The 25,265-nt window shown below is 44.0% G+C and overlaps 1 protein-coding gene across 1 annotated transcript in view; it reads right to left on the bottom strand.

Annotated features, from left to right (window-relative positions):
- prdm5 (PR domain containing 5) overlaps positions 1-25,265 on the bottom strand; it is a 103,657-nt gene that overhangs the window by 33,154 nt on the left and 45,238 nt on the right. Inside the window, exons 7-13 of the mRNA XM_084307632.1 lie at positions 21,902-22,023; positions 18,424-18,503; positions 14,625-14,709; positions 13,985-14,142; positions 9,334-9,427; positions 3,975-4,135; positions 168-261 (exon numbers count right to left, since the gene is read on the bottom strand). Coding sequence (XP_084163758.1) covers positions 168-261; positions 3,975-4,135; positions 9,334-9,427; positions 13,985-14,142; positions 14,625-14,709; positions 18,424-18,503; positions 21,902-22,023 — 794 coding nt within the window. The remainder of the gene's footprint in view (positions 1-167; positions 262-3,974; positions 4,136-9,333; positions 9,428-13,984; positions 14,143-14,624; positions 14,710-18,423; positions 18,504-21,901; positions 22,024-25,265) is intronic.

Consider the following 25,265-nt stretch of genomic DNA (forward strand, 5'->3'; position numbering starts at 1 on the left):
AGACGCTTAACTCCTAATTGCTCCCGACGAGGCACCTTGCATGGTCGCCTCCACCGTCGGTGTGTGTGTGAATGTGTGAGTGAACAGGTGAATGTAAAGCGCTTTGGATAAAAGCAGTGCAGTCCATTTTCACACGACAAAGCATCCTACTGGGGAGGACCACTGACCTGTGTGGCTGCGGATGTGGACCCTCAGCGTGCCGTTGCTGGCAAACTTCTGGCCGCAGTACGGGCAGATCTTCTCCTTCTCTCCCGTGTGGGTCTGGAGGGGGGGGGGGGGGGGGGGCAAGAAACGCACATATGGTTGATATTTACAGTAGACATTTGTAACATTCAGCCTCGCATACTTCCTACATTAAAGGGACAAAATCTGATCTACTGTATTAGGGTAGATCCAAAACACACTATCATAACACATTAAAAGGACAAGATATGACCTACTGTGATAGGATAAATCCAAAACACACTATTGGAACACATTAAAGGACAACATATGACCTACTGTGATAGGATAAATCCAAAACACACTATTGGAACACATTAAAGGACAAAATATGACCTACTGTGATAGGATAAATCCGAAACACACTATCGGAACACATTAAAATTACACAAATGTGATCTACTGCGATAGGAGAGATCCAAAACACACTACGAGAACATGAAAAGCATGCTTTATCTCCCACGACTGATGTTCACATAAAGTTGATTAGGAGCTTGTTACAATGAGAAGCAGAGGGCCTAAAATCAAAAGCCCACATCCAAAGACATTTAATTGAAGTCTTAAACAATCTTCTTCTTAATGGACCTGCATGGCTAAACAAATAAAAAAAAGTATAGCCCCCGTAATACACTGCCGCTGTCCGGCTCTATGACAAGCTTATGTTGAACACGAGGGTGGTTCCTCTGCACTACCCCGGAGGCAGGATTATCCAAGACAGAGGACACAGATCCAACATTAAGGTCCTGAGCTCAGGAGACAAGAGGGGCAGGATGGATGTATTCCTCCCTTCATCCTCCTCCTCCTCCTCCTGTTTCCGCTGTCTTCACCTCTCTAACAGGCCAGAGTCTCCCTCTGCTCTGCTGCACCAGGCCTGGATCAAACAGATTCCTCTGCATTGCTGTACTTGCTTTGGGAGCACCAGATGGCCTGCCGCATCAGGACAGTTCATATATACAGTCGGGGGAAGGTTTACGTGTAGTCAATTGACTTTCAAATAGTCAGAATTTTCACACGCTCGTTGTATTGTCCTACGAGACCCACGACAACAATCGCCCATATGGTACTCGGATGCAGAACCAGTGCTAAGGATCTCTATTGGACCCAGGTTTACCGCGGTTTTCACGTCTGGGGGTACTGTACACACACATGGGAGAGAGCATGTGGAAAGAGTCTACTGCATCTCATCCAGCCGGGCTCATGGCATTCTCACTTTTCCTCACACTCTCTACCTCCACCTCCCCAGCCTTTCCCTTCATCCTCTCCCCTCCCTCCTTTTCTCTCCTGCCCTCTCTTCCTGTTGAAAGGTATGCTCTGAATTCTGCTCCCGGCCTGCTGTAAATTCCCTAGAATCAACATGACTATGAGAGGCTCAAACTCAGAGTGACAGTTTCAACAGCAGTACAACAATAGAGGAACACCTCCTCCTCTCTCGGTCCCCCTCCCCTCCTTCACCCCCCCCCCCTCCCCTCCATCACCCGTCGCTGCACCTCCTTCACCCCTGTGTCTTCGACACCACTGGTGTTTGGTTTCAGAGGGCTTATCCACACACACACAAAAAAGCACACGCACACATACATGCACACACACACACAAACACATGTGTCCCAGATGCTGCATTGTTTGGGTAGTTGTTTGTACAACAGGGTGAAACATCACTGGCATTTCTGACTTCATAAAAGGGGGCAGCATAGCATTGCCCCAGGGCGGCAGAACCCTCTTTCACTTGGGAACGTCATGTTCCAAAATATAACTCAGCGAATTTATAGGGGTTGGGAGGTAATCGTTAACAGCTCTTTCATGTAGTGTGATCCATACAAGTGTGCGCCATTAATAACTCGACAAACACCCCAATCATGTTCCTGGATATAAACACATTCATACTTCCAACACAGGAGGCTTGCACTGTACACACGCACGTGCACGCTCTCTAACGCACACACACGCAGGCAGTCACAAGCATGTGTGTGCGCACACACACACACACACACACACACACACACACACACACACACACACACACACACACACACACACACACACGTCGCACAAACCTCTTTCTCATGTAACACCATTGCAAGGCTCATGGGGTAGAAAGCCTTTACTGTAACACAAGAGCGTTCTATGAATAAACCAGCTCTCGAAGCTTAGCCCGACCTGCCAGAGAGAAGACGCATCATTACTGTTGATTTCCATAAGTAACTGCCAGTGGAGTGTGGACACATGTCCCTATATGACTTAAGCACCTAGAGGAAAACAAAAACATCTGAGGGGAATTAAAAAAGCTCTATTCTCTCCTGCCATGAGCAGGAAAGGAAGCAGAGGATAAAGATTGTTCTCCGTAGACCAATGTTGACTCTGCACATAGCTCTACTGTCCATCATCGTCCGTCACCCGGTCCCCAGTCAGTCAGCTCGGTCTCAAATCGGTTGTCTTCACGCCTCCTCAGCAGCTTGTCTTTGATCGGGGCCAGGCCTCTCAGCGGTCTACAGTCTCCGCGCAGCGTTGAGACAGTTCATATATGCTCGTCTTCGACCCTACTGTTCTGAGGCAACCTTCCCTGAGACGTTTTCTTTTGCCACGTGCCAAGAAAGCTGTTTGGTTTCAATCTTGATCCATAACCGTGCCGGACGTTGTCAGATTTAGGCCTCGTAATCTGCACTGGGATCTGTCCTGGGCTTTGAAACCCTGTGGAGCTAATGGACTAACTGCCATTTCTAATCTGCAAATTGGGACCTGATCCCGGGCCATCGTGGGGTATTGCGATGGCGAAGACGGATGTCACAGCCAAGCACTAAAGTCCAGTATATTAGTTAGCACAACATATCAGCTTGCTACATCGCAGGAATAAACAGAATAGCGTATTTAATATGATGAAAACCATTTGGCGGAACATATGGCGGGGCTGTGACTATTTACGTTGTAAATGATTTACAATGTCTCAACAGAAAAACAAGTTTGATGAAGGAAGGTCCAATTTAAAATTCTGTCCTCCTTGTTGACATAGCTGGACAGACCCACACGCACAAACAGATTCCCTGTGCGATCTTCTTTGTAATATAATAGACAAAGAGTCGAAAAGTCCCATCAGCGAACAGGGCGTGTAGCCAGTTAATATCTTGACATATGCAGCAGCATTGTGATGAATGAGAGCATGTTACTCATAAGCCCGCGATTCTATTGGACACGCTTGGCACTTTGCTCTCGGAACACAGTATTGGAAAAGCAGTTTGTTGTTACACCATGGTTACATAGTGGATTTATTTGGCATTATATGCAGGGGTTTGTGACACTTTTATGAAACCTTTTTGATTTGTAGGCTGGTTTGATGTGGGATCTGCCTAATATATAGCATTCATAACATCAACAATAATAGCTAATCGATGATGTCACATGGTTTGATTTACATTTTGGAACTACGGGAAATTCAAATAGAAAAATAATGAAATGAATAAAAAAACGTTTCCCTCACAGCGGACAATAAAGGTTTATCTCGTCTTATCTTATTTTCATATCAACCTTTATTTAAAATCGTAGGTTTCTCATTTACAGAAACGACGATCATACAAATACAACAGCAGCAATATTCACAGAAACTTCAACACAAAAGATGAATAAAGAAATTATGAAATTTAAATGTTTTAATGATATTTGGCTGATAACGGTTTCGTTAAAACTCGTTTATTTTTCTCATGAAAAGGTAAAGGCAGGAGAGGTTACCATCGGGACTGGTCTGGTCTGAGGTTCTCACTCACCTTCTTGTGGCTCTTCAGGACGGACGGAGTGACAAAGGCCTTCTCGCACAGGTCACACTTGTACTTCTTGTGGCCGTCGTGCACCACCTGTATGTGGACGTTCAGCGTGTCCTTCCTTTTGAACGTGGCGTCACACTGGTCGCACTTGAACGTCCGCTCGCCTGCGGGAGGGAGACAAAAGTTTCAAAAAAAAAAAAAAAACATTTAGGGAGCCATTTTCGAGAGCGTCCATTGTTGTACCTCTAACACAGCCATCACACGCACAGCGAGGGGGGGACCCAATTCCACCGGGACCATTATGTGGACAGAACTACAAAAGAGGAGCATTTCCACAACACCGGGCGGTTCCACACAATGTTCCACACAATGCTCTGGGTCTAAGTATTCTTTATTTTGTACCTTTTATCAAAAATGGACACTTGGGATGCATCATGCAGCTCTAGGCAACACTGAATGTATTTCAGGAGAGGAGGGTACACTAAGGTAAGCAACACACAACGTTTCATCTCTGTCCTCACTCCACAATGGTGGAACCAACTCCCCACCACAGTCACCCACCCAATTTTTGGCCGTCAACTAAAAACACACCTCTTCAATCAACATCTGAAATAGAAAAAAATAAATAAAAACGAACCTTCTTACAGTCTTTTACTATTATATACCTTACCACTATCGACTATGTTACTATCCATATACTATACTACTACCTATCATGCTAATACTATACTACTATGTACCCAAGAGTGTAACACTCAAGTTTGACGAACAGGCTGCTTGAGCTGCACTGTCCTGCTGTCTGAGCTGCACCGTCCTGCTGTCTGAGGTCTGAGCTGCACCGTCCTGCTGCCTGAGGCCTGAGCTGCACCGTCCTGCTGCCTGAGGCCTGAGCTGCACCGTCCTGCTGCCTGAGGTCTGAGCTGCACCGTCCTGCTGTCTGAGCTGCACCGTCCTGCTGCCTGAGGCCTGAGCTGCACCGTCCTGCTGCCTGAGGTCTGAGCTGCACCGTCCTGCTGTCTGAGCTGCACCGTCCTGCTGTCTGAGGTCTGAGCTGCACCGTCCTGCTGTCTGAGCTGCACCGTCCTGCTGCCTGAGGTCTGAGCTGCACCGTCCTGCTGTCTGAGGTCTGAGCTGCACCGTCCTGCTGCCTGAGGTCTGAGCTGCACCGTCCTGCTGTCTGAGCTGCACCGTCCTGCTGTCTGAGGTCTGAGCTGCACCGTCCTGCTGTCTGAGCTGCACCGTCCTGCTGCCTGAGGTCTGAGCTGCACCGTCCTGCTGCCTGAGGTCTGAGCTGCACCGTCCTGCTGTCTGAGGTCTGAGCTGCACCGTCCTGCTGCCTGAGGTCTGAGCTGCACCGTCCTGCTGTCTGAGCTGCACCGTCCTGCTGCCTGAGGTCTGAGCTGCACTGTCCTGCTGTCTGAGCTGCACCGTCCTGCTGTCTGAGGTCTGAGCTGCACCGTCCTGCTGCCTGAGGTCTGAGCTGCACCGTCCTGCTGCCTGAGGTCTGAGCTGCACCGTCCTGCTGTCTGAGGTCTGAGCTGCACCGTCCTGCTGTCTGAGCTGCACCGTCCTGCTGTCTGAGCTGCACCGTCCTGCTGCCTGAGCTGCACCGTCCTGCTGTCTGAGCTGCACCGTCCTGCTGTCTGAGCTGCACCCGTCCTGCTGTCTGAGCTGCACCGTCCTGCTGCCTGAGCTGCACCGTCCTGCTGCCTGAGCTGCACCGTCCTGCTGTCTGAGCTGCACCGTCCTGCTGTCTGAGCTGCACCCGTCCTGCTGCCTGAGCTGCACCGTCCTGCTGCCTGAGCTGCACCGTCCTGCTGTCTGAGCTGCACCGTCCTGCTGCCTGAGCTGCACCGTCCTGCTGTCTGAGGTCTGAGCTGCACCGTCCTGCTGCCTGAGGTCTGAGCTGCACCGTCCTGCTGTCTGAGCTGCACCGTCCTGCTGTCTGAGCTGCACCCGTCCTGCTGCCTGAGCTGCACCGTCCTGCTGTCTGAGCTGCACCGTCCTGCTGCCTGAGGTCTGAGCTGCACCGTCCTGCTGTCTGAGGTCTGAGCTGCACCGTCCTGCTGCCTGAGGTCTGAGCTGCACCGTCCTGCTGTCTGAGGCCTGAGCTGCACCGTCCTGCTGCCTGAGGTCTGAGCTGCACCGTCCTGCTGTCTGAGGTCTGAGCTGCACCGTCCTGCTGCCTGAGGTCTGAGCTGCACCGTCCTGCTGTCTGAGCTGCACCCGTCCTGCTGTCTGAGGTCTGAGCTGCACCGTCCTGCTGTCTGAGGTCTGAGCTGCACCGTCCTGCTGTCTGAGGCCTGAGCTGCACCGTCCTGCTGTCTTGTTGTCCACAACTTGTGAGTCGCTTTGGATAAAAGCGTCAGCTAAATAACTAAATGTCTTTGGAACGGTAAAAAAATTGTATCGTAAGAAATTACAATTCATTCCGTCATTATAAACTCAGAGAGAGAGAGAGATAGCGAGAGAGAGAGAGAGAGAGAGAGAGAGAGAGAGAGAGAGAGAGAGAGAGAGAGAGAGAGAGAGAGAGAGAGAGAGAGAGAGAGAGAGAGAGAGAGAGAGAGGCTCTCGGTCAAACCAAGCGGAGGAACACACTCTCAGCTGTTCCGAACGAGGGCCACTCACACAGAGTGGAGCATGATATTATTTTTCACGCCTCCTGCTCTCTTTGCCTCCATACAACAGAGCCTATTGTTGAGGAGTGCTTGTTTCCATTATATGGAGATCATTCAGTTTCCACATAGTGGTTGGGGGAGAGAGAGAAAGAGAGAGAGAGAAAGAGTGTGTGTGTGTGCGTGTGTGTGTGTGTGTGTGTGTGTGTGTGTGCGTGCGTGCGTGCGTGCGTGTGTGTGTACTTGGCAGGGTAAGTGGCTACAAGCTTGTGCTCATTCTCCCGTTACCAGGGCTGGAGATGATGGTGAGCGACAGAGTGAAACGGGACACCGTCAACCGCCACCAGCAAAAGCCTGACTTCATTATGTTTTTAACTCCAATAGAAACATTTGCTTAATCGTCACCGATGTCAACAGCACCTTCGGAGCGGTGATTTCATTAACACCTTAAGTAATTAATTCACTCCGAAAATTCACTTGAAGGTGGGACTAGGATCATTCAAATACACAAGCGGGAAACACACACACACACACACACAGACACACAGACAGACACACACACACAGACACACAGACAGACAGACAGACAGACAGACAGACAGACAGACAGACAGACAGACAGACAGACAGACAGACAGACAGACAGACAGACAGACAGACAGACAGACAGACAGACAGACAGACAGACAGACAGAGACAGACACACACAGAGGCATGCATGGGATCATTCTTGAGGTGTTTATATGGCTTTTAAGGAGGGATTACCACACGTGACATCTGACCCTGCTTAAAGGTGCGGCGCGTGTTTTATTGATTCTAAAAAGAACAACTTGATTTCACGTCAAAATGCTTCGACAGCTGCGGCTCGTTTTCTCACAGCGTGGGTTGAAAACGCAGAGAGAACCGGTTCGGCGCGCAGCCCCCGACACAATGCACCTATCCTGCCGACCTGTCTGCTCTCTCCAAAACACATTTCACCCCTTTTTTTTTTTTTCTTTTTTCTTTTTTTTTTACAAGACACAAACTAAGGCTTCGTATTCTCTGAGGGTTTTTTAAAAGGTTTCGTTTTAGGTTAGAGTGACTGTAACATGTCCACCATATGAAACCATAGAGCACTTGTTATTGGACTGTTCACATGGCTGCCGTGAACAATGCTGCCACACAGTGATGTTGTGCAAATGCGTGAACTGAGAGTCGCTATGAATATTAGACTGTCATCATTGTTTACCAAGTTGAAACCTACATACACGTTTCCTGAAATGTAGCCAGGTGATTTGTTAGCAGAGCTAAACTAAATATACTTGATGATATACTATACAAGATATACTTGAGATTGATTTAATTCCATGACACTATATGATTTAAACTTTGCGCGCCCTCAACCAAAACCGTTCTTTCTTGTACAATTTGATTCCAAAACCAGGCCCTATGTGGTCCGAAAATAAAACCTGCAACCCCTGCAGTAAAGGATTGGACATTCAACAAGGAACCAAAATAGTCCTGAAAACATTTTAAAGAGTAGGTGTTGTAGCGTGCATAATTCTCTGTCTCCTCCCTCCCTGCACCGCACAGGCACCTGATGTGTAACACTAGTCCCGGTCTCACTGCCCCGTATCCCTGGGATTTCACAGAGTAATCCGTCTCCCGAGACACGAGGCAGGAAATGCCTCCAGCTTCACAATCTCTGTGTCATCAAGTCAAGATTGGAGGACCAGGACTGCATCCTGCCAAGGCTCACTGTCTGCACTGCCGTGGCAGCCCCTCGTCCTCCAGGCCCCGCTGAAGACCTGGCCCTAGAGAAGGAGAGGACGCGTCACGGGCCCCCAATGTTCTAATGGATGCTTCTTTATCGCTGGGAGACGGCGCTACTGCTCACGACGATGATGACACTGACCCGTCCTCTTCTTATGATCCTAGCCCCCAAGCCGGGAAGTCCAAGGGGTCTGTACATTTAACAAAGTCTGTCTTGAATTTAACTGGGGATTTTATTGGGGGGCAGCTATTTAGCTATTTCTTCACTATTTGGTCATTTATTAGATAGCCCCCCTTGAAACCTTGAAATTTTGAAATTTGAAATTTAAAAAGGTTGAACTCTATTTTCTTTTCTTTTTGTCTTTATAATTTATAAATTGTTATTTCTGTATTATTATTGTTTTTGTTATTTTCCTGTGAAGTTCTGTGTATTGTGATTGTGGTTATTGTGTTGTCTTGTTTCATGTAATTAATAATAAAAAAAAATTGATAAAAAAAAAAAAGTCTGCAATTTAGTTTGTTTTTTGAGACACAAGAAAGGTCTAGTTCTGAATTGTCTTTTTTATTTTCTTCACTAACCCTTCCGAGAAGGCTATTCCATCCTAATATCCCAAAACCCAGGACCCTACAGATCTGTGAGCCTACATCAAATACAAAACCTGAATAAAAACAAAATGCATAAAAAGTATATTTCCCTTTATCCTATTTGGCTGTATGTGTATGTCACTGAATTTCCCCAAGGGGATTAATAAAGTATCCTATCTATCTATCTATGCTGTACTGTATGTGGATATTCACTTCAGTATACCCTCAGGGTATTAATAAAGTGTCTCTCTGTGTGTGTGTGTGTATGTGTGTGTGTGTGTGTGTGTGCGTGTGTGTGTGTGTGTGTGTGTGTGTGTGTGTGTGTGTGTGCGTGAGTGCGTGCGTGTGTGTGTGCATCTACCTACATTGACTGCGGAAACCTAAGTGCACACAAGCACACTCATACTTACTATTGTGGATCAGTAGGTGGCGCTGTAACGAGAAGGGGGTACGGAAAAGGGCCTTGCACTCCTCACACTGGAACGGCCTCTCCTCCGAGTGAGTCTGTGGCACAGAACCAGAAGAGAGCGGGTCAGGAGAACAATGACCTCAAGACAGGCCACCCCTTCATTACAATCGTCTTCTCGTCACACTATCCCTATAGAGAGGTGTAGTGGTTACGTCATTGGTGTTTCCCGCGCGGTCCACCCTCCTTGAAATTGCCATGTATTTGCAATGGACCCATTTCTAAATCGTCTCGTTTAAAACAAATAACATTTGCATCAACATTGGCATGGTGTACCTTTCTGTGTGTATTCATCCACAATCTATAGCTCAACATGAAAAAATTCGCAATTAATCGTAAAAGTAGCTAAATAACAACATTCACTTTGGCGCTGCTGACTGACGTCACCACAGCGTAGACTCCTGGCTGTATTAGGCGACAGCACTGAACGACAGGCGTTCTACTGGTAAGTGTAGTTATTTTTTAACAACAACTAACTAAACAATAATGTTAGTGATAGAAGGGAACTCATTTTGTGCAAAAATGGAAAGCTTGCCAATGTTCATGAGGCAGAATTATTACAATAGCCGATAATTTTCCCAATGATAAATCCCTATACGGGTGGACCGTGCAGGAAACTAAAGTGACGTGAGACTACACCTCCCTATAAGACCAGCATATATGCACATCCCAAAGAAATTGTATACGACTGGTACTGAACCAAGAGACGATATGAACCAAGAGACACTTGATATAAAGAGATTATGTGTCCGTCTGCACGCAGTATACTGATACTCCCATTTAAACCCCCAGCCTGTTCACAGCCAACAGGGCTTGTTCAGCACTGTGAAGAGCGTGATGGGGGATAGAGCATACGAGTACCATTTACACTGTGTGCAGAGCAGGGCTAAAATATTAGATACCAGTGCCAATACCAATACCTGGGCCCCGTTCCTTGTACCTGGATAACTGAGTTAGCCGGATAACTTTAACTGGATAACTGAGTTAGCCGGACTTTCCGGTTCCCCGTACGTGGATTTTCCAAATCACCATGACAACAGATCCAAAAGTTTGAGCCTGGTCGAAAGCAGAGTTCAAGTTCAAGTTAGCCTGAACCATCGCCACGCCCCCGCAAAGAAGTGACAGCCCGTTTCCTGAAACTATTCCCACAGTCTACGATCTGCATTATACCATTCTGAATTACGTTTTTGTGCTCCATTCTTCCAGAGGGGGCTTTTGAAATGTAAAATAGACCCAAAATGCTGATACTAAATTCACTTTGTCCTAAATAATGCACGTTATATATACCGTGGCGCTCGCTCGTGCGATGTACACATTATGTGGTTATTTTAATTGTAACTGGGATTAAGATGTCTGATGAGATGCGCTGTTTGACGGATTTGAGAAATTGAATGAGCCGTTGACGTCACATTAATGAATGAGGATAAAGAGATAAACTTCATTCAAAACAAAGGATATTCTAAACACGGGTCTCTCGTTCATTAATGTATAAACAATGAATTTATCCCATCTGGCACAGTGGTGCAGCGGTAGTGCTCAAGCCTGCCAACCCAGCGACCGGTGTTCAAAACCCGGTGTTTCCAATATGATTTTTTTGAATATAATATTAATGATTATACGCCAAAGTAGCCTGGTTTTAAGTTCAAATATTATAAATCTACATGCATTGAGGATGTCATTCTTTATATAGCTCTCAACGTGCACCAAATTGAATTATTCCTATATTGCAAAAAGAAGGAAAAGACTAGGGTCTCGAACCCCGGTCGTCTGCGTGATAGTCAAAAGAACAACCCGTTAGACCACATTGGAGATAAGTTAAAGATCGACTATACATCAATCAATGGGTAAGAGAGCCGTATCGTAATTCTGTATAAGTTTAACTAATTATTTTCGCTAGCAAGATCTCATTTGATTATTCAATCCAGCAGGCAAGTTTAAAGAAATATAATCTGATTGATTGAGGTAATGAGGGACTTAAAATTAGCCTATAGATAACGCATTTAACTTGTCGGCGAGGCGATTGAGCCGTATTGCAATCTGTCAATAAAGTTTTAAATCAATTAATCAATCAATGCCGTTAGAGAATCAGGATCTCTGCCATCGATACGTGCTGGCTTTTCGCCTGAAGCGGCCGCGCGCATTTAGCCTGAGTCGCAAGTCTGGCTTGAGTTAACGAGACTGAATCCACCTTCGAGGAACAGGAAAATCCCGGCTTCGAACATCGGGTTAACTGAAGCTGGATAATGACATCTTGATCGACTTAGTTGAACCAGGTACAAGAAACAGGGCCCTGGGAATCGATACCAAAACAATATTTGTTCCCCCCTGATACCTTACTTTGCTGAGTTATGTGCTGTGTGAAACGGAGGCTTTGTTGCATTTTAGTGTTGTCATGATACTGGAATTTCGAACTTCGATACGATACCTTGAAAAGTATCGATATTCGAAACCATTTTCGATACCACAGGGAAAAAGGTTCAAAAAAACTTTTTTAATTTAAATAAAATTTGCTTTTGTTGCTGGTTGATTCTCCTCAGCTTCTCTCTGGTGCTATAAGAGAAGATAAATATAACACTTTTAAAACCCTTTGTTTATCTTTAGATCACACATTTAAAAATAACTGTTCATCTCACTTCAATCATTTTTATTGCAGAACATGGTATTTTCTCAAGCAGACAGATGTAAACACTGTAATCTGTGTTGCATGTACCTGACAAACTGAACTGTTTGTATTACAGTCATATTCCGACTTAACTGAATGCACATGTGTGTGTGTGTGTGTGTGTGTGTGTGTGTGTGTGTGTGTGTGTGTGTGTGTGTGTGTGTGTGTGTGGACTACTGTACTATTACAGGTATTGAAATGAACAACTTCCTACACAAAAATAAATAAAAATTTATGAATAATTAAATATCGATATTTCAGGAAATTAGTATTGAAACCGTTTTAAATATTCAGAATCGATATGTATCGATTTTTCGATATTTTTGACAACACTATTGCATTTTGGATGATTTTGGATTGTGGCTGAACAGAAGTTGTGTAGTAGTGAATATAGTTGTATATTTAAGATTTTAGAATGTATATATAATATACATACCAGAATGTATATCCCGGACCGTATCTTATTCTTTATTCTATTTTATTCTTATTTTTTATATTATTATATATTCTTATTCTTATTTTAGTCCTATTGACTACCTAAATGTTTATTGTAGTTCAATGTGAGCGATCTGTAGTGCCGAATTTCCCTCGGATTATTAAAGGATTTCTATTCTATTCTTATATCTTGGAACAAACATGCTTACTGGCTCGCTGACACTGATGAGATTAACACTTAGGTATCGAAATTTTGGTATTGAATGATACAGTGTCAAATCTTCGATACCACAGCATTTTTCAATAATCAATAGTATTGAAGCAATTCGATCGGTACCATAAAAGTATCAGATTTGGATACCCAGCCCTAGTGCAGAGACTTTCCTTCTTTATCTCTCTCATCGCCCCCTCCTCTCCGTCGCTTGGCCATCTAAAAAACATAACTGTATGTTTTTGTATAGTATAGTTAGTATAGCATAGTTATATATAGCATAACTGTATTTTGTATAGTATATTGTATAGTAGTGTATATAGGACTCCTTACCTTCAATGCTAAGCTTAGCATTGTATTGTATTTTATCTTAGAACATTTTATCATGTCTATTTTATTATCTATTCTATTTTATTCTATTATTATTTGTATTTTTTGCACAATCAAGGCGGGCATGGCCACCTTCATTTCACTACATGTCTCGTGTATGTATGTAACTAATAAATCTCTTGAATCTGGAATCTTGAATCTCTCTTGTTGAGAAGCTGGGGGGGGGGGGGCACCAGCTCCTGTCTCAGTGTTGATGAAAGTTCAAATGTTAATGTGTGGGTCCAAGCCGGGGGTTAGGGCTAAGGTTCCATGTCTCAGTGTTGATGAAGGCTCAGATGTTAATGTGTGGGTCCAGGGCTGGGGGTTAGGGGGTAAGGCTCCATGGCTGATCTGGTTTGTTGACTTGATGAAGACAAGTAGCTTGAGGGGCTTAGGTTCAAAGAGCTTCTGTTTATCTACCCAGCCTCCCTGTCCCCCACCTGCCTGCGTGAGTGACGCCCCGCTCCCATAAGTAAACATGGGAACCTCAGAAGGGGGAGGACACGGGCCAGAGGGACCCCACAGAAAACGCCACCAACGAGGTCTGATTGATTTACGACCCGTCGCTAATAATGCTGTTGTTGTATAAGTAGTGGTGCTGTGGTGAAATGGTGGTGACCTGAAATCCATGATCACAATAACACCAATTATCACAAACATGTGAAGTCTTTTTTTTATAAAAAAAAATATATAATTTTGTTGTTGTTAATTTTGTTTGTTGTTGATACTACTTCCTATAATCTAATCTAAGATTTATATCTGGTTATAGAAATGTGGGTAATCAACAGGTACCCTCTGGTAAACACAGTTTACCCACCTTTATATTTGTGAAAAAATTATCTTTATGTTCCAAACCAACTAATTCAATCCAATCAGCTAAATAATGGACCTCTCTCTCTCTCTCTCTCTCTCTCTCACCTTCTTGTGATTCTTGTAGACATTGCGGTGAGCGAACTCCTTCCCACACAGCTTGCACTTGTAAGGCTTGTCCTCGCTATGGATGATCTTATGAGCCGTCACCTGGTCCAGGCGCTTGAAGGAACGGCTGCAGATCTCACAGGTGTACGGTCGCTTCTCTAGCCCAGAGACAAACAGAGAGACACACAGTCAATACGGTCACTTCTCTAACCCAGAGACGGACAGAGAGACACACAGTCAATACAGTCACTTCTCTAACCCAGAGACAGACGGAGAGACACACAGTCAATACAGTCACTTCTCTAACTCAGAGACAGACGGAGAGACACACAGTCAATACAGTCACTTCTCTAACCCATGGACAGACAGAGAGACACACAGTCAATACAGTCACTTCTCTAACCCAGAGACAGACAGAGAGACACACAGTCAATATGGTCACTTCTCTGACCCAGGGACAGACAGAGAGACACACAGTCAATACAGTCACTTCTCTAACCCAGAGATAGACAGAGAGACACACAGTCAATACAGTCACTTCTCTGACCCAGAGACAGACAGATGGAGATACATTCAAGAGGGATAGAGATTTACATATAAGGTACAGAAGTTATTGTTGTTGTTGTTATTGGTTACTTACCTGAGTGTGTGATCATATGGCGCTTGAGCTGATTGGTCGAAATGAACTTCTTGTCACATGCATGGCAGTCGAAGATTTCATGTACCTATGGACACAAATACACAATGAGATAAAGTTAAAGTGCATATTAATTTATCAAGGATGACACAACAAATTGTCATTGTACAGCAGTTGACTGCGTAGCATATTCTAGGAAAGGATTCTGGCAATGGCAATAATATCTGGTTATGGTTATATAGACACAATGAAAATAAACTAAATCAAGACCAAAAAAACATGTGAATGCAATCAAATAGAAATACAAGTTTATATGAATCACCGTAACCCCAAAAGCATCATTATCTAACAGTGAAATACTATAAATGCTAATACTATCAACCATTCCAACTGGAGGGAGGGTGTTTAGGTTCTGTGGTTTGTTGGAATGCTATCAGCAATCTATTCCGCTCCTAGGCCTATATCTTAGACTCACAGTACACTGGATCTGGTGTTTAAGTTGTTTTGTTATTGAGCGTCTTGTAAACTAACCCACGTTTGAAGGGGCAGTTCACCTTTTAATACATCTGAACTCTCTTGTTTTGTGCCAAATATAGTTGATTTTTCAAGACAGTTTATTGCTGGAAGCCAGTCGAGCAGCTGGGAGTGGAGTGGCTCCTCCCAGCGTGAGTTTGGGGGCCAAAGCCAAGCCCTACTCCGACTGACCATTTAAGTTTTATTGGTGTGCAAAATGAAGCGTCCTTTTTAGCATCGACGGTAAACCCCAAAACCAACGGAGTGTGGACAAAAGCTGAAAAGGCTCTGGACGAGGTTAGACGCACAACTCCTCCCAGAGTCACTGTCGAACAGCGTGACCTTACGGTGAGAAGGTTCTGGCATCGCCAAGAAAACTCTTAAGACCGCACCAAGCCCGGGTCCTCCCCAGCTGTAAATCACACACACACAACATGTCTACAACATCTAACCACTGACTAACTACTGCACAGGTAGTTAACCCAATCCTTGGCCTTCAACACTAAAACGGCATGCCCCAATCTCTTATTGAAACTCGGAAGCTTTGCTCTCTTTAGTCTGAAGCCAAATTATTATTTACTTTCTTCTCTCATCTTCTCAAGATGTAGGATGAATTTATGATCTCTTCTACTAACATCCGACATCCTTGTGCAAAACCAACAGGGCCAAGTCACTTGCACCGGTGCTGAATATAACAAACCAGGCCTGCAGCTTACATGTGGAACTCGTCAATAAACAGTGCATCATCGAGTGTTCTTTTAAGATGTCTCTTCAAAGTGCTACAAAAAAGAGCAGCGTTAGACTATCTTCTACACTGGCATACAGACGTATTCACTGTTCATTAGTCTGCCTCGTCTAGAGACCAAAAACACAATTTAAAGTGATGAAAAGTTTGAATCCCTCTGCTTCAGAGCATAGTTCCAATAATTACACATTAGCTGGCTCCTCTGCCTGATGCTACAATAGCAGTATGCTAATGCTGAGCAGCTCCTCTGCTCACAGACGCTACTGTAAAACCGCGTTCGGCTAAACCATGATAATGGCGGCTGTTAAGCAGCTTTGGATCCAAACTTTTCATTATGGAAAGTCTGATTGCTCTTCTTTTAAGACCAACGCTAGGCTCTACAGTATGTTTTTAGAAGTATATAATATAGATATTCTTTGGCAGCAGTTTCGGTCGAGTTTTCCTTTCTAAATAAACTATCTTGTAGAATAAAAAGAATAGACGTTCACTGGGTGATTCAAAACGTGAGGTTGACCTAAATATGTCGACTCACATCCCTGCTGTCAGATCACATGTACCATTACAGCTGTCAAGAGGGAGAGCGTTTCACTCTCAAGATGACGGCAGATGCCCATATTTCTTATATTTCTTGACCATATGGGCTGCATAATGGCTAAAATGTGCACATATTGTAAAGGAATAATAAGGTCATATAGGAAGTCAGCATTCCCTTCACAGTGGTTTTAGGTCTTGAAATTAACCTAAATCACACCGCCCTCTTTTCTTGATCTTCCAATCACAACTGTTGCTTCCCTCTGACAAACAGAGTTGCAATTGTTGGATCGAGGAAAATATTAGGTTCATTTCAAGACTTAAAACCACTGTGAAGAGAATGCTGACTTCCTATATGACCTTATTGTTCCTTTAAAATATGTGCCAATTATAACCAGGGAGGGAGGTTCTTGTAGACTGCCAATTTCTTCGTTGGATTTTGGTCAGTATTCAGTATGATGTATACATATAAGTTCTATTCATATTCTAGTTAATATTATGGTTGTGAACTAGGTCATATCATTCTGAAGCTAAAGTTAGATTTTTCATAACCACGAATACCACAAAAAGGTCTATAACTTCTTAAAATGTGTATTCATACGTCTATCTATTTAAATTATAAAGTAAATGTTCCATACTCTCTCTCTCCAGACCTTCAAAGGAACCCTTGTTATAAAAGCTGAACCGTGTACAAGTGCCTCGATGATAAATAAGCTGACTGGAGTGAATTCATGCCTGCTGATTAATCTAGTGGATAGATGTTGACAAGAGAAAATTAAAATCCAAACACCAGCTGTGGTCGGGGGCATAAATAAGAACCGATGGGACAAATGAGGCTGGACCTCTTGCATAATAATCATATGTCCCACTTGATCCAATGCCTTCACTTGACCGGAGGCGGAGAATAATAGCTCACCGTGTTAACCAACGGTGGGAGCCCTCTCCCTCAACTATATAGTCTGTGGGGATAAAAGTAATGTTATATTAATGGCCCTATCATTTATATTTTATTATTTCTTTATTTTAAATCTGCGGGAGTAAAGATTCCATCTGCGAGACAGGAAGGATCCTGACGCCAGCGTTAAAGCCTCATTGTCTGCTCCCAGCCCACTCTTAAGTTTCACAAGGTCTGCGGGGATGAGCTTGTGAAATAAAAGCCAACCTTTCTCTTCGGGTGTCACACGGACTGAATTTGTAACAACTTAAACACAAAGCGGCCTCCCCGCTGGGAGGATGAGACGGTAGGTCTCTCTCTCTCTCTCAGACGAGGGAGATGAGAGGGGTGTGAGATTGGGAAGTTAGAGAGGAGGCCGTAGGAACAGAGAGGTGCCGGGAAACCTTTTAATGTTTTGCACACGTTCATTTAGTTTTGACAGTTTTGAGAGTAAACAATATGGCCACCAGTGATGTCATCGGGAGGTTGTATCCTTGTAATTAACAGCGTTTGTGTGTGTGTGTGTGTGTGTGCGTGCGTGCGTGCGTGCGTGCGTGCCTGCGTGGCGTGCGTGCGTGCGTGCGTGTCTATGTGCTACTTTTACTGCTGTGAAGCACTTTGGGCTGCAATTCTTGTATGAAAGGTGATATACAGAATACAGAGAAGGAGAGATTGACCAATGGGTGTGTATCAGGGGTCGGATCAATTCACTTTCAATTGAGTCAATTCAGGAAGTGGGTTTTTCTCTAAAATGTGCCATTTGTAAGAGTTTCAATGGTTGGGAATGAGGACTACGTAGATGCAACCACATACAAATTATGTTCAATAAGAACATAATTAAATTGGAATGAGGGACATGTAGACTCAGCCACATACAAATTACATTCAATAAGAATGTAATTTAATCTAATCAGCGTATTATAGGCCAGAATGCAAGACATGCAAGAAAGCCAGAAATCTCAGCAAATGGCAAAGCTGTGTTAAAAAGTGTTAGAAAGTAAATTGTATGTTCCATCATCAGCACGTAAAAAGCAATAATAATAGTAATAATAAATAAAAAAAAACATCAATATTTTCACCTTGCGATGTTCCTGTAAATTCAGGGAAGAGGAGCACTTCCTGTTGCAGATCGTGCACATGAGTTTCCGACGGGCACTTCCTGTAAAAGAAAAAACAAATAAGAGGTTGAACAGAGGAAACCAATACTGCTGATTATAAGCTATAATTGACTCGTAGATAAAAGGGGAATTCCACCACAAAGCAACATTAGAGAGGAACACCACTCAAATAAAAAATTACAATATGTTATTTCCATGGCCTAAGGCTACGTTTAGACGGAGAGAGTCTGAACAGAAACCGCAAAAGTCTCTTGCGGTCTCACTTTTAATTTTGCGTTTAGACTAGCGTTTTGGGATGGAATTCTGCGTGCATACGAGGCTGTAACGACGGAGCCCCGCTGTCACACGATTGGCGCATATGTCACATGACGTGCTGTGAAGACCCGCCCTACTCTGCCTCTGATTCGCAGACTGTGGGTGGGGGAATGTGATTGGACCAAAGCAGAGTCACTCACAGACAGTGGGTCCAGTCACACAGTTGTGATAGCCGCGGGACAGATTCTTGTGTATTTAAAAGTACTGCCAATGTAGCCTTCAGGTGATCGCCATGGATAGAATCAGACATGCCTTGTTTACGCTCCTAGGCTACTGGCGCATGCCTGTGATGTAAGCAGTACGCGCGACGAGAGCCTTGACAACCCTTTCGTCATCGTTTTATGCGGTTTAGACAGTTTAGATGAGAGCGCAAAGGTTTATCGTTTCTAGGAATTCCACCCTGGAAGGTGGTCTCACTTTTTTACGGTTTCACCCCGTAAAAACGCTGTTTCCGTATAAACAAAAGGCACATCCGAAAAAATATTTTTGCGGATTCACCTGCTAGCGTTTCCGTCTAAACAGGGCCTAAGACAGTTCAATCAATATTTGTGAACATGAGCTACTTTCTCTCCCAAAGCCAGACACCAGAGAAGTAAGAATCAAACTTGTGATTTTCATCAGGTATAAAGTCTGGAGCTGCTCCATAGACAATGAATGGGAGACTGATTTTGTGGACCCACCGAACATTTTCTTTTTATATTCAAATGAGCTTCATTCTATAGGAGTGTTCTCGGTTTCCGAAACAGAAAATTTACCTGTGAACTCGGAACATTCCCTGGGTGCTCTCAGTGTCAAACTGTATGTACGTGATGACATCAAAAGTTTTAACACTCTAGTTTTTGGATTTGGGAGAGAGTCACTCATTTTCACTAATATTCTTGTGCTGTCTTAGACCAGAGGAATAACATACAGTATATGAATTCTGAAAAACATATTTACCAGATTGAGACACAACTGATTGAGTCTCTCTACATGTGGCTGGTCAAGTTAATCCCTGCTCAGAAACATAAGGTACTAATTTGCTGGAGCTAAACATCATAATGATTAATAGCTTTACCCTCACTCAATTTCAAAGAACTACAATAAGTAGGTAATTTCAATTTCCTGATACCTTGATCGTCTCTCTCGATCAGCTTCCCACTCTCTCTCTCACCAGAAAACAAAGTAACCAGAAGTAAAAGCTCCCCCTCGTCTTCTTGTGCGTTCGGTAGGAAGGAATGGCAACCTTTGTCTACCCGGTGATGTGTACAGAGCTGGCTGTGAGATTATTTTACACTGTAGTAAAGCGAATTTTCAACAAATATAAGAGAGAGACCCAGAGTGTAATTTTCCCTTTAACCTTCTGTATTGTCGCAGTGAAAGGGTTAACCCTTTGGTAGTGTGGTAGTGGAAGGGTTAATGGACGTATTGTTTACCATACAAATCACGTATTTGCAGAAACCCCAGCTTTGCTACGAACGCTGATGTATCTGTCAGTTCCAGAAGTGCATCCTCTTCAAACGTCCTTCAGAACGGAAATTGGGCAGAAACCGACTTATCATAAGCCCTTTTTAACACACAGATACTCCTCGTTGAAAAATAATTAAAAACAGACGTAGACAGACAGCCACAACGGATCCGTGTGGCCGCGCCCTAACAAAGACAGTTTTCCACAATTGGGCTATTCAAGTTTTACTGGACAATTAAAACTGAATGTTAACCTCCCACCAGCTGAGGATCTCTCACTCAAGAGCCTGGCCTCATTCAAATCTGATCCACATCTGTCCTGCCTGACCACTTCCCCCTCGCCCACATACCCACACTGCTGGTAAAACATCAAGGACCATGCAAATCTCAATGTCACTCCGTTCTGCCTTTCTACCTTTTCCCCATCCCCCAATTTAGTCCTTGTGCCAATTCCTGCCCTGGTCATTGCTACTGTCGGTCTGGGGAGGGTGTAGACTACCACATGCTGCCCTACTGTCAGTCTGGGGAGGGTGTGTAGACTACCACATGCTGCCCTACTGTCAGTATGGGGAGGGTGTAGACTACCACATGCTGCCCTACTATCAGTCTGAGGAGGGTGTAGACTACCACATGCTGCCCTACTGTCAGTCTGGGGAGGGTGTATACTACCACATGGGAGGGTGTAGACTACCACATGCTGCCCTACTGTCAATCTGGGGAGGGTGTAGACTACATGCATCTTCCTATATATGTGGAGTGGCCAGCCGCTTCTTTTCACCTGAAAGCTAGGAGTTTCACTGGGAGTGTGTAATGCGCACAGAGGTTCACGCCATCTCCCTCCCATCCCCTCCCTGCTGAACAGGCCGACCAGTAGGAGTCGCTATTGCAACGATCAGGACTCACCCCACCGGCTTTCCACCCGTGAACACTGTCAATTGTGTTTATAGGGACGACTGACCCAAGCCGGAAGTATCGCTGCCAGGACTTTTACTGCTGTGCAGTGGTAGGCGGGTGCTTAGAGTCTACACTACCCATCCGCCCCAGAATGTCCTAATCTTCTGTTGCTATTGTAAGGATGTATGGATCACTATTGACCTGCATCCCGTCAATAACGGCAGGGGAAGTTATCATTATCTGAAGAGTGTAGATAATGAGCACAGAGCACAGACCAGCAGTTATATAGAGTTAGTAATTAGAGCCGTGTCTTAATGTTGTTGACAGTGTCATTTACAAGAGTTGGGCACAGCCACTGTGGGTGCAGCAGAGGCCAGTAATGGACATTTACATTCGTTATACAGGTCCCTCTGCTAAAGATGAAAAGATTCTATGTGTGTGTGTGTGTGTGTGTGTGTGTGTGTGTGTGTGTGTGTGTGTGTGTGTGTGTGTGTGTGTGTGTGTGTGTGTGTGTGTGTGTGTGTGTGTGTGTGTGTGTGTGTGTGTGTGTGTGTGTGTGTGTGTGTGTGTGTGTGTGTGTGTGTGTGTGTGTGTGTGTGTGTGTGTGTGTGTGTGTGCGTGCGTGCGCATGTATGCGTGTCTATGTGCTACTTTTACTGCTGTGAAGCACTTTGGGCTGCAATTCTTGTATGAAAGGTGACATACAGAATACAGAGAAGAGAAAGTGACGGCGAGAGGGTGACAGAGAATAGAGAAAGAGAGAGAGAGGGAGAGAGACGCCAACCTGAGTGAACATTTCCTTTGTGCTTCTTCAGGGCATCTTTGCTCTTGAATCTTTTCCCGCAGCTCTCCGCTTTACAGATGAACCTGGCGTCTCCTCTACAGGCTTCCTTGTGCTGTTCATAACTACACACAGGATGTACAATCACTCAGGAGAAAGGACACACGCTTTCTGGAACATTCTTGATAATACTTCAAACGGGTAGAGTAGTTACAGACAGACAAGGCAGACATACACAGACGGACATGCATGTACCGTATTTTAGTGGGAAAGGTATGAGTTTTGTTGCACACACATGGAAACATGGAATGTTTTGCAATGCACTTTAAAACGTGCACTTTAAAACTCAATTCATTAGTATCTATTGGTCAGTTAAAATTGTTAATAATAGCAAACCACTTCACCACAGTCTGCAGTTGTTTTTAAATAATTTCAAATGTTTAATCGATTGACTTTCTGTTTCTATATTGTTCTCTCTTTTTTGTATTTATTATGTTTTGTATTTCTTGACGTCATTGTAAATGAGAGCTTGCTCTCAATGATCCTTCCAGATAAAATAAAGATTGAATGAAAGAATGAAACACACACGCAAACATGCAAACACAAGCACACACGCACGCACACATACACTCCAACACAAGTGATTACACAAAAGTGTTTGGAAATGCAGAGGTGAAACTATAAATACCGTATTTTAGTGGGAAAGGTATGAATTTAGTTAATACCACCATCAATCACCATCAAGGGTTTGCAATAGAAAAACACAAAAATAAGAAGAATATTCTGACATGACATTTTGGCCATTTTGCCCGGTTCTATGGTCTACGGTCACCCAGAGAAAATACATGCACTCATGAGTCACTTTGGAAAAGCATCTACTCGGGCAGCTGATTGGCGCAGTGGGCAAGGCGCTCGCCTCTAATGCAGGAGACGCTGGGTTCGAGCCCAGCTCTCGGCGTTGCTACCGGCGGCCGGTCGTTCATACTAACACAATTGGCAAGTGTTAGAGGGTGGGAAAGCCGGTGGGTGGGGATTTTATGTTGTGGACAGCAACTCCTACAGGTCGGTTTGGTGACGCCGGTGCGACGGAAGCAGGAAGTGACGGAGGCAGCGTGAGCCTCCCACGCGTTACTCCTCGCCACTGAGAGTTCGAGCTGCTGCGGTGAAAAGATGCGACAGGCTGCCTCCTCGTGTACCGGAGGGGACACGTGATGCAAGGCTTCTGTCCTCACTACAACCGACCTGTGGGAGGCATAGTCTAGCAACGTTCGAGACAGGGGAGGGAATAATTGGATATACGAAATTGGGATTGGAGAAAAATAGAAAATGGTGAGAAAAAGTGAAAAAAATAAAAAGGAAAAGCATCTACTCAATCCATCTCGTGGCGCTACACACCATACAACTTTAGCATTGGTCAGAGCGACCTGCTGTTCACACAACACAGCTTTCTGTTGTGATCGGGGCTCTTGGCGTCGTCGTGGTTTCACAGTACATGACTGATCAGAGACAGGGGCTGCTGACACATTACAAGATCTTTCACCAGGAGGAATCCCCAACGAGTCTGTCTGGGCTCCAGGCTACGTTTTGGTCATGGAGGTATTTGTTTTGGTCAGAGGAATACACTGGAGAAAGCACAAGGCAATGTTTTAGCGGTTTATCTTTTGCTCCGAGAGAATGAGCTGTCATTCTTTCCTTGTCCTTGTCCAGGTCGTTTTCCCTCATGCCACACCCACAGCCTGGTCTCCGTCAGATATCGTTCTCTCTCCTTCATATTGTCATTGTGGACATTCAGAAGATACAGATGCCAAATACAGCGTTGAAGTTTGTGAAATCATTACAATCACAATAAACAAGCTAGTGGCTATATAGTAGACTATTTCCTCTCTCTCTCTCTCTCTCTCTCTCTCTCTCTCTCTCTCTCTCTCTCTCTCTCTCTCTCTCTCTCTCTCTCTCTCTCTGACTGTTGGGACTGAGTGACTCGCGATGCACCGGCTCGTGTCGTGTCTTGGAACAGTTCACACATAGCAGTCGAGCGCTGACATGCACGCTCAGAGCCAACACTGATTTTCCTTTGACCTGGGAGCGATCTCCAAATACTGTCTGCGAGTGCAAAATCAGGGCTATAATCATGTAGTCTGAACTTGGCTCTATTCACCCTTCCCGCTTTCACCATTATTATAATTTTTCTTTTTATTATTTCTGGTCTGGTCTGGGCTGAACTTCATGGCAAAGATACTACAGACTTCTCTGTCCATGTGGATATTCCCAAACTGAATAGATAATGCATCTATAAACACAGAACTGCCCAGATAGCTCATTCTGCTTGTAACAAAGATGTTTGTAAAGAAAGAAACAGAGGGGCCAGTCGGCGTCCTTTCTGCCTAGAGACGGGGTGAAGTGTGAAGGAGGGCCCGTCCGAGGACGACTGATTGATTGATTGATTGATTGATTGATTGATTGATTGAAAACTTTATTAACAGATTGCAGAATGGGTACAATACAATACGGCTCAATAGAAACAATTGTTAAGAGGATGCAGACCAGAAAAAGTCGTGTTTACATCAGCGTCCCCCATTTTCAATTCATCAAGACATTTATGACATACAAGACATATACACAATATACAGTATTGTTTAAGAGAAAGAGATTATAAAAAATGTGTGCTGTCAGGCGATTAAAAAAATGTATCTAATTAATTACATTAATTATCAGGCATTTTAGGCCTGATATTATAATATAATATAATATAATATAATATAATATAATATAATATAATCATATTTCAAATTGCATGTGTCCGGATGGCAGAATTCAGTACTGTATCTACAAAACCTTCTGTTTAATCATCTTCCATTTATTCATTTGCTTAGATTTTTCAGGTCTGGTAAATTTTAGCATGGTGTTATTCACAAATTAATTGATATTCTCATTTGGTTCATTACAATTTACTCAAGCCTAGTAACAGACACAGTATTTCTGACACTGGGAATACATTCCCTGAGATCCATAGATGTCCCTAGAATCAGATACCAAGAACATGCAAATGGACCATATTAAAAAAAAGTCTGTAAATGTGTATTCTACGTTCTTATGGAATGAATGAGATAAAAAAAAAATTAAATAAAAATAATTATAAATTTTTATTGAATTTTTTTGTAATTTTTTTGTAAATTTTCATAACGCGATAATTTGATGTGTAATTAATTAATCTAATCAAAGCGATAAACTGACATCCCTATAAGAAATATATATAAACATTCGAAGGGGAAGAAACTGTACGTTGGAGGGGGTTGGGTGAGTGGGAGGTTAGGACATTTACCGGTGCAGCCACCCGTAGGTGCTCTTTGAGAGCGGTTTTGTAGGAGGG

The sequence above is a fragment of the Notolepis coatsorum genome (assembly GCF_963971535.1).
Source record: "Notolepis coatsorum genome assembly, chromosome: 2".
NCBI classification, from domain to species: Eukaryota; Metazoa; Chordata; class Actinopteri; order Aulopiformes; family Paralepididae; genus Notolepis; species Notolepis coatsorum.